At 38.1% G+C, this 13449-nt stretch overlaps 1 protein-coding gene across 1 annotated transcript in view; it reads right to left on the bottom strand.

Annotated features, from left to right (window-relative positions):
• Positions 1-667: 667 nt before the first annotated feature.
• Positions 668-13449, bottom strand: part of HNMT (histamine N-methyltransferase) — a 48848-nt gene continuing 36066 nt past the window's right edge. Inside the window, exons 5-6 of the mRNA XM_062199386.1 lie at positions 12042-12135; positions 668-1472 (exon numbers count right to left, since the gene is read on the bottom strand). Of these exons, the coding sequence (XP_062055370.1) occupies positions 1117-1472; positions 12042-12135 (450 nt within the window). The 3' untranslated portion in view covers positions 668-1116. The remainder of the gene's footprint in view (positions 1473-12041; positions 12136-13449) is intronic.

The following is a 13449-nucleotide window of genomic DNA, read 5'->3' as shown; positions in this document are numbered from 1 at the left end:
AATATATCAGAAATTCAGAAATAAAGGGGACATTATATTGGATTAAATAAGATAGAAAAACTTCAGTATGTTAAAAAAAACTGTTAAATAGTAGATAAAATTACAAGAGGAAAAACTGAGAAGTAATAATATATGAAAAAGAGTTACTTTCGTAATATTCTAAAAGTACTTTCAATAATGAATAAAAAGTGAGACAGAAGGAGCCAGCGCTGTGATGTATCTGATAAAGCCTCCGCCTGCAGTGCCAGCATCCCATATGGGTGCCAGTTCTAGTCCCAGCTGCTCTTCTTCCGATCCAGCTCTCTGCTGTGGCCTGGGAAAGCAGTAGAAGATGGCCCAAGTCCTTTGGCTCCTGCATGTATGTGGGAGACCCGGAAGAATCTCCTGATTCCTGGCTTTGGATCAGCTCAGCTTTGGCTGTTGCAGCCATCTGGGGAGTAAACCAGCAGATGGAAGACCTCTCTCTCTCTGTCTTTGACTCTACCTCTTTCTCTGTAACTCTTTCAAATAAATAAAAATAAATCTTAAAAAAATTAAGACAGAAAGCATAACAGAAGACAAATAAAAGGGGTCAAAGCATTCTTCAAAAATTTCATGTAAATGTGTGTTATGAAAAAAACTATGTACAGAATTCAAAAATTTTGTGCCACAATAAACATATTTGAAATCCATTTTCCACAAACACTTTTATTCTTGAATTTATTCACAACAAGGAAAATATCAATTAAAATACTTTCTTAGTATGCAACGTACCAATAAACATATATACTTCACAAGTATTCAAAGAATCCATAACATATATTTTATTAGTATTCTCATAAACTCCAATACAATCAGCAAAATGAAAGAATTTTAGTGTCAGTGCACCACTGAAACTCAGTTGCCCCACTTTATCCTACATATGGTATCTATATGGAGGGACAACATGCTAAATCCAGCAGTATCTCACATGAATCTGCATGGAAGACTAGGAATATCTTGGAATTTTCTAAATGTTATATGTGAGACAATGCTCTGTCTCCTTTATGAGACCTATTTAGTAATTTTAATATGGAAATAAATGATTGATTAACATTGTTCAAAATATAATTTTGAATCTACCCTGTTCATTGATAGCTATGCCTCAATCACTATGAAACTCAGATTATTATTAAAAAGAATCTTCCCCTCTTTCCTAATACTAAACTCAGGCTCTTGTAGATCTTTCATGAGTTCTGCCTTGAGATCAGGTGGTGCTGTTGTGTTAAAGTTGCAGGTTTCGGTCAAAAAATCCAAAAGCAGGTCTCCATTTTCATTCCCATCAATGAAGCAGTCAGATATATCCATGGTAGAGAGAAGATCGTAACACTCGTACTTAATCCCTAGGTCATCCAGCATCTCAGTGAGGTCAGAGGATGTGATATACTGGCAGAGGTCATTTTGGGGTAAACGGGATCCATACTTTTTCCACAGCTTGTCCCAGCCACTGGTTCCTGAAGAGTAAAACAAAGTTCATGCTTTCATTGTCTTTCTGCCAGGCAGTAAATGCTAAGAATAAAACCATGAACAAAATAATCTCCTTTCCTTTTGTGCAGCTTCACTTAAGGAGTATAGTGGCAAGGAGCAGGGAGAACATCATATAAGTAACTAACTATATTGTACACTAGACAACGATATGAGCTAAGTGCAAAAATTAACAGAGGAAGGGATAAGTGGGTCAAAGAAGGAGCTGGCCTTGTGGCTTAGGGGGTTAAGCCATCGTCTGAGATACCAGTATCCTTTATGGGCACCAGTTCAAGAGCTGGTTGTGCCACTTCTGATTCAACTCTCTGCTAATGGCCTGGAAAAGCAGCAGAAGATGGCCCAAGTGTTTGGGCCCCTGCACCCACATGGTAGACACAGGCAAATTCCTGAGCTCTTTTTTTTTATTTTATTTTTTGGACAGGCAGAGTTAGAGAGAGAGAGAGAGAGACATAGAGAAAGGTCTTCCTTTTTTCCGTTGGTTCACTCCCCAAATGGCTGCTACAGCTGGTGCACTGCACCGATCCAAAGCCAGGAGCCAAGTGCTTCCTCCTGGTCTCCCATGAGGGTGCAGGGCCCAAGCACTTGGGCCATCCTCCACTGCCTTCCCAGGCCACAGCAGAGAGCTGGACTGGAAGAGGAGCAACCGGGATAGAACTGGCACCCCAACCAGGGCTAGAACCCAGGGTGCCAGCGCCACAGGCGGAGGATTAGTCAAGTGAGCCGTGGCACCGGCTGAATTCCTGAGCTCTTTGTTTTGGACTGGCACAGCCCTGGCCATTGCAGCCATATGGGGAGTAAACCATCAGATGGAGGATCAATCAATCTCGCTCTCTCTCTCTCTTGTTCTTTCTAACTCTGCCTTTCGAATAAGTAAAAATAAATCTTAAAAAAAGAGCATCAAAGAGTTGGAAAGACTGATGTTTATCTAGGGTGGTGGTCACTAAAGGGCTGTAATCATGCAGTGTTTGACTACAGGCCTGATAGCAAGCCCTGTGGATAGCACAGGAAAGATTACTCCAGGTAGAAAGAAGAGCAGCCTCAAGGGACCTGGCACCATGTTTGTAATATTTAAAAATCTAACCAGAAATCCAGTGAGATTGGAATTGAGTAGACAGGAGGGGAATGGACAGAGGTAAGGGTGAAGGGAATAGATTAAATGCCAGATCACATGGGGCCAGATGGCAAACTATTATAATATTATCTAATAGAACTTTCTGGACTGGTGTGTTCTACACTTGTATTTCCAATATGGTACCTACTCACTACTGTGGCTATGGAGCACTTGGAATATGGCTCGCAAAATTGGGGAACATAATTTTAAGTTTTGTTTCATTTCATTTAAATCAATTTCAATAGTCAAACGTAGCTTCTATATTGGACAGCTCAAAATGAGAGTGACTTCATTCACGTATTAATAAGGTCATTCTGCACACAGAGATGCGAAAAGACTAGGGACCATAGGACAGTGGCAGGGAGGAAACCTAGAAGTCTACAGCAATAATCTGCGTGACAAACAATGGTAATTTGTACCAGTAATCTGGGAGGGGAAGAATGGCAGTTGGATGTTAAAAGCTCCCCTGGGGTTTGCCAACAATTTGGATATAGATTGTGAACAAAAGAAGAGTCAGTGATGATCCCAGGAATCTTGGCTTGAAGGTAGAATTGCCATTATTAGAGATGGGAAGATCAAAGGAGGAGTAATTTTAAGTGTATCCTCAGGTACCTGGTTTTAGAAATGCAAATTTGAGATACCTATTGGATATCTATGTGCTGATTTGAGGAAGGTAATTCTGTTAGTGTGAAGTTCAGAGGGGAGGCTCTAAGAATAAAAATTGAAATGGAAAGAGGACAGTATATAAATAATGACAGAGTTAAAGAAAAAGGATCTCTTGTATGCATGTATATCATGAGATGCCAATAACTAGATGTATTTCTTTAAATTTTGTCCCAAGTTTCAGAAGACATTTTGGCATTGTCTGTTGTAATTTTGAAAAGTCAGCCTAGGTAGACATTAAAAGTTATGTCATATGAGAAAGAGAGAGACATGGACTAACTGTTCTGACGCTTCATGGATGAGATGAGACCTGTTATTCGGTCTTTCAGAAACTGTTTCCTCATCTGTAAAATGAGGGTTACCCTGCTTACCTGGAATGCAGCTGAAAGTAATCATTGAGATAATGGATATGAATAATTGCACATTGGTAAGTACATGACAGCAGAATAACACATGCTCATAAAATAAAAAAAAAAGTTGTTTTCTAGTGAATTGTCATTAGTTGTAAATATGAACTTGAAAAAGCAAACCTCCTGTTCATAAATTTGTACTAGTAACAGTTGAACTTGTATGTATGGACCTTCTAATACCTTTTCATTGCCCACAGAGTGTTGTGTAGTAATTAAAAGTCCAACCACTTGAGTATAAAACCTAGCTTTCCCTCTTGCTAGGTTTATGAACCTATAACTCAGTTTTATCTTCTAGAAAACAGGCATGACAATGCAAGAGATCTTCAGAAAGTTCATGGAAAATCTGTCTTATGAAAAAACTGTGCATGAATTTCCAAATGTTTGTACCAAAATAAGCTGCTCTTTTAAAAATATTGATTGATTGTTATACTTGAGAAGTAGTGAGACAGGAAAGAGAGATAGAGAAAGGGGGAGAGACAGAGAGCAAGAGAGCAAGCTATCCACTGGTTTATCCACCAAATGCCCACTATGCCCAGGGCTGAAGCCAGGAGCCAATCCAAGTCTCCCACATAGGAGGCAGAAATCTATCTACTTAGGCCATCATTGCTGCCTCCCATGATCTGCATTGGCAGGAAGCTAGAGTTAGAAGCCAGAGGAATCAAACCCAGGTTCTTTTTTGCAGGGATTGGCTGGTAATAAATATGTCTGCTCCTAAACTTGCTTTGTAATTCAATTTTTCCACAAACTATTTGGAATCATCTTGTGTACTCTATTCCTAGATTTGTTGCAAAGACTGAGTTAATAAAGTAAAGTATTTAGAACCATGCTGTCACAGAGTAAACAGTGCTGAAATATTAGGAAATGAAGATGGATTTGGTCAAAGAAATTTAAGAGAGAGCCTATGTTTTCTATGTGTTTCCAGGAAGATTTCAACATTAAGCTCTTTTGGTCCCCAAATCTCCCTTATCTAATGAAAGTAATTGACTCTACAAAGAGTACACAAACAGTACATATCCACAAAGTCATGTATTATACAGTAATTATACAGTGTTTACAGACCTCTGGCTTCATGTTGGATCAGGCTCAAATTCCCAGATTTACCTCAACACAAGATATTACTGCTGATAGGAAATGGTAAATAAAATATAGCCTAGATAACTGATGTTCTACTAATATTTCAGAAGAGGGAGCAATAACTTCAAGATATTCTCTAGGGGAAGGTAGAACTGGAATAAAGCAGAAAAAGTTACACCTCAGTCAAATGAAAAAATGAGGGTCGTGAATATGTACTTAAAAATCTTTCATTTGAAAGACAGTGGATTGTCGTCTCAAATAATTTGCCTGCAAACAAGACTTAACAAGACTATAAAGCATGTCAATGTTCAAAGACAGGCTCTGTTGTCACCACGATTATTTCTGTTAACCTGGCAGAGGAAAAGGAACCAATCACTAATTGCAGAAAATTTGATAGCATCAGGACTATGAATTGGTGCCATTTCTGAGCTGAGCAATTATACACTGTCTGACCAATGCATTATCATAATGACTCTCAGTGGGCACAACATATGGTGTTACTTTCATTTTCAGCATGATAGAAACCAGATTCTTTTTCCCACTGTATTAAAAATAATGCACCATGATTTGCCTACTTCCTTAGTTGGACAAAGAGAGGACAGAGAAACACTTCGGGCACCTCCTCTGGCTCATTGCCCTTAATCAGATAGGTTGCTTTTCCATGACCGTGTCTCCCAACCAATACTCAACTGCAACATTTGTCAAGAATATGCTGCTGACATTTTAGTGTTTTAGTGTGGGATACTCCTCATTTTTAAAAAATATCTAACTCTTTCGTCTCATTTCTCTTTCTTCTTCTACCCAAATCAAGTCTTTTTCAACTTCACAATCAGGAATTTCTGCTAGTTATCACTAAATTGATGCTTACTGTGCTGAGCTAACTCTGTTATGGATACTTCGGAGCTCAGAGAAAAGGTTCTTCTCTCAAGCAACATGTATAATAGGGCATCAGGTAGTGCATTTAATTCTGATTTCAGTTTCTCTTTCTTTCCCTAATTACACTTGTTTTCTTTATTTTGTTGCCCTTGTCTGGCTATTTTCATGTGCAATGAGTGTATGTGAATGTGTATGTGTGCATGTGCATACCCACATGCACTTTTCTAAAAAAAAAAAAAAAAGCAATTCCCTTTTTTTGGATAGATATTCAGAGTTCATTGCAGTTCTAGTATTATAATGCAAAAATAATAAACAGTCACTGTAGAGACATTTGTCACGTATCATCTGTGTGTCAAAGGCTTTACAAAGATGGGAATAGAAATGAGAGAGACCTTCCTGGGAACTGTGCTGAAGTTCCCTGTATGCTTCTGAAAGGAGACTTGGAACAATGCTGAGAGTATCTCCATGCCTAGATCCTCCATTAGGGCAGGAGCCTTTCAAAGGCAGAGAGAAGGTAAAATCATCTTTGCAGCCTTCAGAGTCTACTACTGACTGATGGTAGGTGTTCAATAAGCAGAATGTGCCCAATCTACACATCACTACCTCATGCAGCAAGCATGGAACCAAGAGTACAGCTGTGCTTTGTATATGGCTTAACACGCATGGTGCCTGAGGGAAACTAGATCCTCTGCAAAATTAAATTGAGGAACAGACTCCATTGTTTATTATTGTACAACCTATTAAATTCCACACATGAGTGTTCATACAGCACTCAATGAACAGAAATACCTATTCAAAGATACAGCTTATGAATTTGATAATAGATCGGTCTCTGAGACAAGAAGGCAAGAACCAGAGCTACACGTCGTATCTAAGATAACCCTTGCTAGTGTGGGGAATGTTTGGCTGTATTTTCTCGCCCTGCTAAGGCAACCATAGGTGGGATTCAGCATTCAATAAATCTATAGCAGGCTAATTTTAAAGTTGGTAATTTTGTATGACTTGTGAATAACGTTATAATTATCCAAATGGCCCTTGGCAGAAGAAAGGTTCCCCACTGCTACCTTAGAACATCGTGTTGATCTTGGCCATCTAGACACATTACCCAGATGAGGTATTTGCTAGAGGAATGCTCTTAGAAATTTAATTTATTAACAGTTCTAGGTTGTTCTAAATCTTCCTGTGATAAGTTCTTAGATTGCATTGCACAATAGGTATAGATAGTAATATTACCCCGAAGCAAAGGTAATATAGTCATACGCATCTTCACTTTTAGGAAATTGTGGAATGAATTCCATTTAGACAGTGACAGCAAGAATTTTGATTTAAAAAAGCCTCGTGAACGATTTCAATGCAGGTGGTCCAGGTTTGAGGGGAATATTCAAGTAACAAAAGTTTTAATCTGGTAAGTGGATGGTGAATTTTGAGAAGGCAGGTTAGGCCAGTAGTTCTTACACATGGCTGAGAAGATGTGTAGAAATGGTACCTCAGGTGACCTGGGGAGGATTTTCAGTCATTTTCTTTCCACACATTAGTCTACTAGTTAAGGATTTGATGCTGCATCATCAGATGACAAAAATGATTTCTCACAATGTAGATCATCCCTAAATATGCACATTGACACTGATAGAAAAAAAACCTGATTGGAAATTTCTTGTGACTGAAATTTTTTCTGATATTGGAAACTAAGTTTCATCTATTTTTTTTCTAAAAGTTGACCCACATATTTTTAGTGGGTGAATTAATACCAAAAGCAACTATTGTTTTTTTTTAATATTTTAATTTATTTGTTTAACTTTTATTTAATGAATATAAATTTCCAATGTACAGCTTATGGATTACAATGGCTTCCCCCTCCCATAACTTCCCTCCCACCCGCAACCCTCCCCTCTCCCGCTCCCTCTCCCCTTCCATTCACATCAAGATTCATTTTCAATTCTCTTTATATACAGAAGATCAATTTAGTATTTATTAAGTAAAGATTTCAACAGTTTGCACCCACGCAGAAACACAAAATGAAACATACTATTTGAGTACTACTTATAGCATTAAATCACAATGTACAGCACATTAAGGACAGAGATCCCACATGAGGAGCAAGTGCACAGTGACTCCTGTTGTTGACCCAACAAATTGACACTCTAGTTTATGGCACCAGTAACCACCCTAGGCTGTCGTCATGAGTTGCCAAGGCTATGGAAGCCTTCCAAGTTCCCCGACTCTGATCATATTTAGACAAGGTCATAAAAGACAGGGTGGGGATAGTAACCAATGATCCTAAGAGTGGCATTAACCAAGTCTGAACAACTATTGCTATTTTTAAAAGAGGAAAGCACAGTCGCTCCCATCCACTGAGGACAACAGGATTTATTTCCAGGAAACACATTGTTACCACAGGTTTGTGGGTACCCAGGTTTATCCAGGTGATCAAGGTCAAGTAGACGGAGTTAAACTGTTCATAAAACAAATCAGAGGACTGGAGTCAGGAAGTGAAGAGTTGGTGTTTTAGCACTGAGCTAAGAAATATGAGGGAAGTCAAGAGAAGTTGTGAAAGTAGGCCCACAGGAGGCAGGCCCAGAAACAGCAAGAGGAAGGCCAGAAAGACAGTGGCTGTGGGACTTTAGGTCAGTTTCTGTTCTCTACTCTTCTTCCTTCCTGTGAGTCTCAACATCTCCCAGAATCAACCAGTGCTACTTCAGAAAGAAGGAGGCTATGTCCGTGCATAGGGTAAAGCAGCTGGGATGAGGAAGGGGGCATTACGATTCGTGAAAGATTTGGAGAGAAGGTATCAAAATTTCAGTTGTGAGGCCGGCGCCGTGGCTCAACAGGCTAATCCTCTGCCTTGCGGCGCCGGCACACCGGGTTCTAGTCCTGGTGCGGGCACCGGATTCTGTCCCGGTTGCCCCTCTTCCAGTCCAGCTCTCTGCAGTGACCCTGGAGTGCAGTGGAGGATGGCCCAAGTACTTGGGCCCTGCACCCGCATGGGAGACCAGGAGAAGCACCTGGCTCCTGCCTTCGGATCAGCGCAGTGCGCCGGCCGCAGCGCGCCAGCCGCTGCGGCCATTGGAGGGTGAACCAACGGCAAAGGAAGACCTTTCTCTCTGTCTCTCTCTCTCTCACTGTCCACTCTGCCTGTCAAATATATATATATATATATATATATATATATATATATATATAAAGTTCAGTTGTGAATAGAAATTTGGAATACACAGAGTCTAGAATACACAGGTGTTTGCAAGCATGACCTCCAGGAATCCTGCTGAGTAAAGAAGGGATGGGGAGTAGCGTGGACTACCTAAGTTAGTTGGGATGAGAGCTCTAGTCATTTACTCTGGGTTGTTAAAATGAAGTGTGAGCCCTTAAGACTGGGGAAGACTGTTGCACTAAACTGATGACAGCAATCAATATATTCGGCTATTCTCTTTCTCTTTTCAGGTAGAATAATTTCTTTAACTGCAAAGTAAATAGAAATTTAAACTTATATTTAATTAATTCATGTAATCAGTGCTTCTGATGAGTATGGGTTAAGAAACTAAGACGCTTTTATCCTTAGGAAAGACAGAAGTGGAATATTCAAAATTAATATATATATATAAATCTATTTTCTCCTTTGAAAAATGTTTATTTATATTCATTTTATTTAAAAGGATGAGAAACTGAGATAGACAAATGCTTACAACAGCTAAGGCCAGGCTGGGCGGTGTCAAGGATCCAAGTACTTTAGCTATCATCCACTGCCTCCCTACTTCACATTATCAGGAAGCTGGAGTCAGAAATGGACCAGGATTCAAAACCAGGCAGTCCAATATGGGATACAGGCATCCCAAGAGGCATCTTAACTGCTGGGCCTAACATCTGTCCACATTTACTTCTTTTGAAAATTGGTTCATTTTTTAAAAGGATTTATTTATATATTTATTTGAAAGGCAGAGTTACAGAGAGATTGGGGGAGGGGAGTTGAACCTTCCATCTGCTGGTTCACTCCCCAAATAGCCACAATGGCCAAGACTGGGCCAGGTGGAAGTCAGGAGCTTCATCTGAGTCTTCCATGTGGATCCAGAGAGGGCCCCAAGCACTTGGGCCATCCTCTGCTGATTTTCCCAGGTACATTATAAAGGAGCTGGATGGAAACTGGAGTAGCCGGGATATGAATCGGTGCCCGTATAGGATCTAGTATCAGCTTAGCCTGCTATGCCACAAGGCCGGCCCCAAGCAGTTCTTTTAAGAAGAAATACATCTGATATTTCTTTCTTGTTTGTGTAAACCCCTTCTAAGTTTAAGTGAATTTGGTAAAGGAAGGGATTTGTCAGAGACTCTTTAATCATAATAACAAATGTTATTTTTGCATTTTTATGTCTAGGAAATTTAACATTGTTTTTCTCTTTCGGACATCTGTCTCCTCTGCTATAAGCCATATTGTACATTGTGAATTGAATATTGGTTAAGTGAATAAAATGTAATTTCCAACATCAAATTATATAGATTGAATAATTTTTGACTAAAAATAGTTCTTAAAGAAAGCTAAATGAGCAAACTGTTGAAATCTTTACTTAACATATACTAAATTGATCTTCTGTATATAAAGATAATTGAAAATGAATCTTGATGTGAATGGAATGGGAGAGGGAGTGAGAGATGGGAGGGTTGTGGGTGGGAGGGAAGTTATGGGGGGGGGGACCCACTGTAATCCAAAAGCTGTACTTTGGAAATTTATATTTATTAAATAAAAAAAAAAACAAAGAAGCTAAATGATTTGAGTCTTTACTCCTTTTCTTTTGTTTTCCTCTAAGAATATGTATTTACATAATACAAATGAACCATATTTATGGAGACATATAATGTAGGCATCAGAATCCAGGAAATACCCTCGAATAAGCTAAGGTTTCAGAGACCAAGTTCACACAACTAGGAGAACCTCAGCATTCTTGCTTTGTATTACCATATACTTCACTGCATCTATTTTAGTTCACATGTCTTGATGCCAATAATTTCATGGATCATGTCAACTCGTTCATGATAGAGCTTGCAGAATACTGAAATCTATAAGGGTACTTAGACAATTCTTAGATGCTTATAATAAGACAAATCATATACTTGCTAAACTTCAGGCTGGCTTTATCTTATAGGTATTCACACTTATAGAACACTGCTTTCTAGCACCCAAATGTTTAACTTTCTGAAATTATTTTAGAATAAACCAAATATAAATTGGATGATAGAACTGCTATTTATATAAACTATTTTCTAAAATCAAACATATATGACTTTTGGATGAATTGCTATTTTCATGTGTATTTCTTTTTTTATTATTGATTCAGTTTATCAACAATAGACTTCCCACAATGCTCATAACTGAGTTTAGTGTTCCTAAATGTTGTATAAAGCACTTCAGCCAAATGTCCTCATCTAGAGAGGTTAGTAAGAATGATCCAATTTCCCTAAATTGTTCTAAATGAGAAACCAGACCTTTCTTACATAAATGAGTACTTTTAAATAACTAGCAACAAAAACTGTGTATCACTATGTTCCCTTGAGGAGGGGATTATGCACAGGAGCTCTCTATTGCCAAACTTCCACCTAAATTCCGACCTGGGATTACAAGCAATTACTTCGCCATCTTTACAAATTTTCCTAATATTTATGAACAAATGTATTTTGTAATATTTTTTTTGTGAGTGAGACCTGCTATAAGCCTAAGAATGTAGAGACTCTCTAACTATGGGCAGACAAACCATAACGCCTACTAAATGAAAGGAGTCATGAAAAAATGATGTCAACAACACTAATGTTTCATTTTTTAAAAATGCATCTTTATGTTCTTTGTTGGTGCTTACTATATTTCTGGAAGCAACATAGCATGATCAAATGCCTTCTTTGGAAATTAAAACACCAACACAAAGGAAAACAAGTGAATCATTTTTGGTAGATATTTGAGAAAAGTTGAAATGAAACATGTTGTTGATGATTCTAGGAATGTTAAGTAATGAATTATGATGGCATCTCAAATATTTAAACCTTATTTATTAATAAACATCACAGAGGGAAAAGAGATACTCAAGTGATGTAAATAGGTAAATATAAATATGTTATTTTAAGAAGCTTCATTTAAGAGTTCTTTTCAATTGTTTCCTCTGAGTTATAAAAATCAATTGATATGTAGAAGATAAAAACATCTTTCCAAGAGAAAGAAGTAAATGTTAAATTCCACTACACCCACTAAATTGAAAACTCTTTATGAACAACACCTAATACTATGAAAATGTATTGGATATGATCAGAGACCAGGGAAAATTTCACAGCAAAAAAAAAAAAAAAAAAAACTTGCTTTCTTCAAAAACATGAAACTATGCATACATGCATTACTGCTGTTTTAAAATTCAGGCTGAATGAAAATAACTTACCTGACACAAGAATAATGAGCATCTTTGCATTTGTAGCTAAGAGACCATGGAAGAATTTCAGGGTAGCTGAGATATCTTTTACATAATACAGCATCTTGAAAGGAGGAAAAAGAGAAATGAGATAGTTTTCAATGTTGAATCCTTTGTTTCTTGGACTAGTTACTATAAAATATGATTTTCAAGTTGAGTGGATTTTTATCCAACAAAACATTTACGAAATCTAAACGTTAGATTTAGATTTTATATGGAAAGATAGAACAACGATGTGACAAAATATTTGGGGAAAGGGAAAGTCTATAGTATTCACTCTACTAGAGTCAAATAGTTTTAAATTTACTCTCCTGTCTTCTGTAATACATACTTTTATAGCTGGAGATGCTTAGTCTCCATTTCACGTGGGGGTATTCATCCTCTGCCTATTCTATATTTTGTGAATTTTAGTTCTTTTGGGAGAAAATGGTGCCAGCACCATAAAAACAGGCCCCATTTCATGGAACATTGCTTAAAATTAAGCCCTCTGCACTAGCTTCTCCATATGCTCACAGATGCTGTTTTTAAATCACAGGAAATGTGACAGACTCTGACATTGACATATTCTCTTGGAAATTGGACTGGAGGAAGCAAGAGGTTACTTGTTTGGTCAGAATGTTAGAATCAGCCCATTCATTTTAGTATTTCTAGGCCAATCCCTAGTGAAGTGTATACCTTTGCACTCATCTCATAGGGCTTGGAATTATACTTTGAGAGTGGAGCACTTTCTGTGCTGTCTTGCCTCATTTGAATCCTGCCCTCCCTGCCCCCTTACCCAATACATACACAGACACTTCTTATATCTCATGTTCATCTCTCTCTTAGAAAAGAATTCAACATTCCATGTAACATTCTCATAGAATTCATTGCATAGAGGAGGAATGACTTATGCAATGTCTATACCACATGACAAAATAAAATGGACCAGTACATGGCCCATGCTGCCTTAAGGGCCCTTTTTAGTGTGTTAGTTCACATGATCTACTGCAGGGACAATAGATAGGTATCCAAATATAGCCAATTCATTAGATGGCTAGCAATCTATGACCCAACCTGGCAAAATATGAGGAAGTGGGCCATGGCAGATGGCCTTGAATTTTTATCTAAGAAACACTGAGATTCTCCAGGTTGATAGTGAACATTAAATTGAAGAACTTTGATGAGACTGTATTTCTAGGACTATATGGAGAAGTGACAAGACATAGACACAGCACAGAAAAATACAGAGGAGACAATGGAGTGGGAGGAGAGAGAGTAATAGAAAAGGAAATAGAAGGAAGCAGAGCTGCTATAAGAATGAATTTCCACAGAGATTTCAAGAGAAATAAAAGTCGTTCATTGAAGCCACACCATTTTCTTCTTCTTCTTCTTTTTTTTT

The sequence above is a fragment of the Lepus europaeus genome, chromosome 1 (genome assembly GCF_033115175.1).
Source record: "Lepus europaeus isolate LE1 chromosome 1, mLepTim1.pri, whole genome shotgun sequence".
NCBI classification, from domain to species: domain Eukaryota; kingdom Metazoa; phylum Chordata; class Mammalia; order Lagomorpha; family Leporidae; genus Lepus; species Lepus europaeus.
This window is presented reverse-complemented; position numbering and strand designations above follow the sequence as displayed.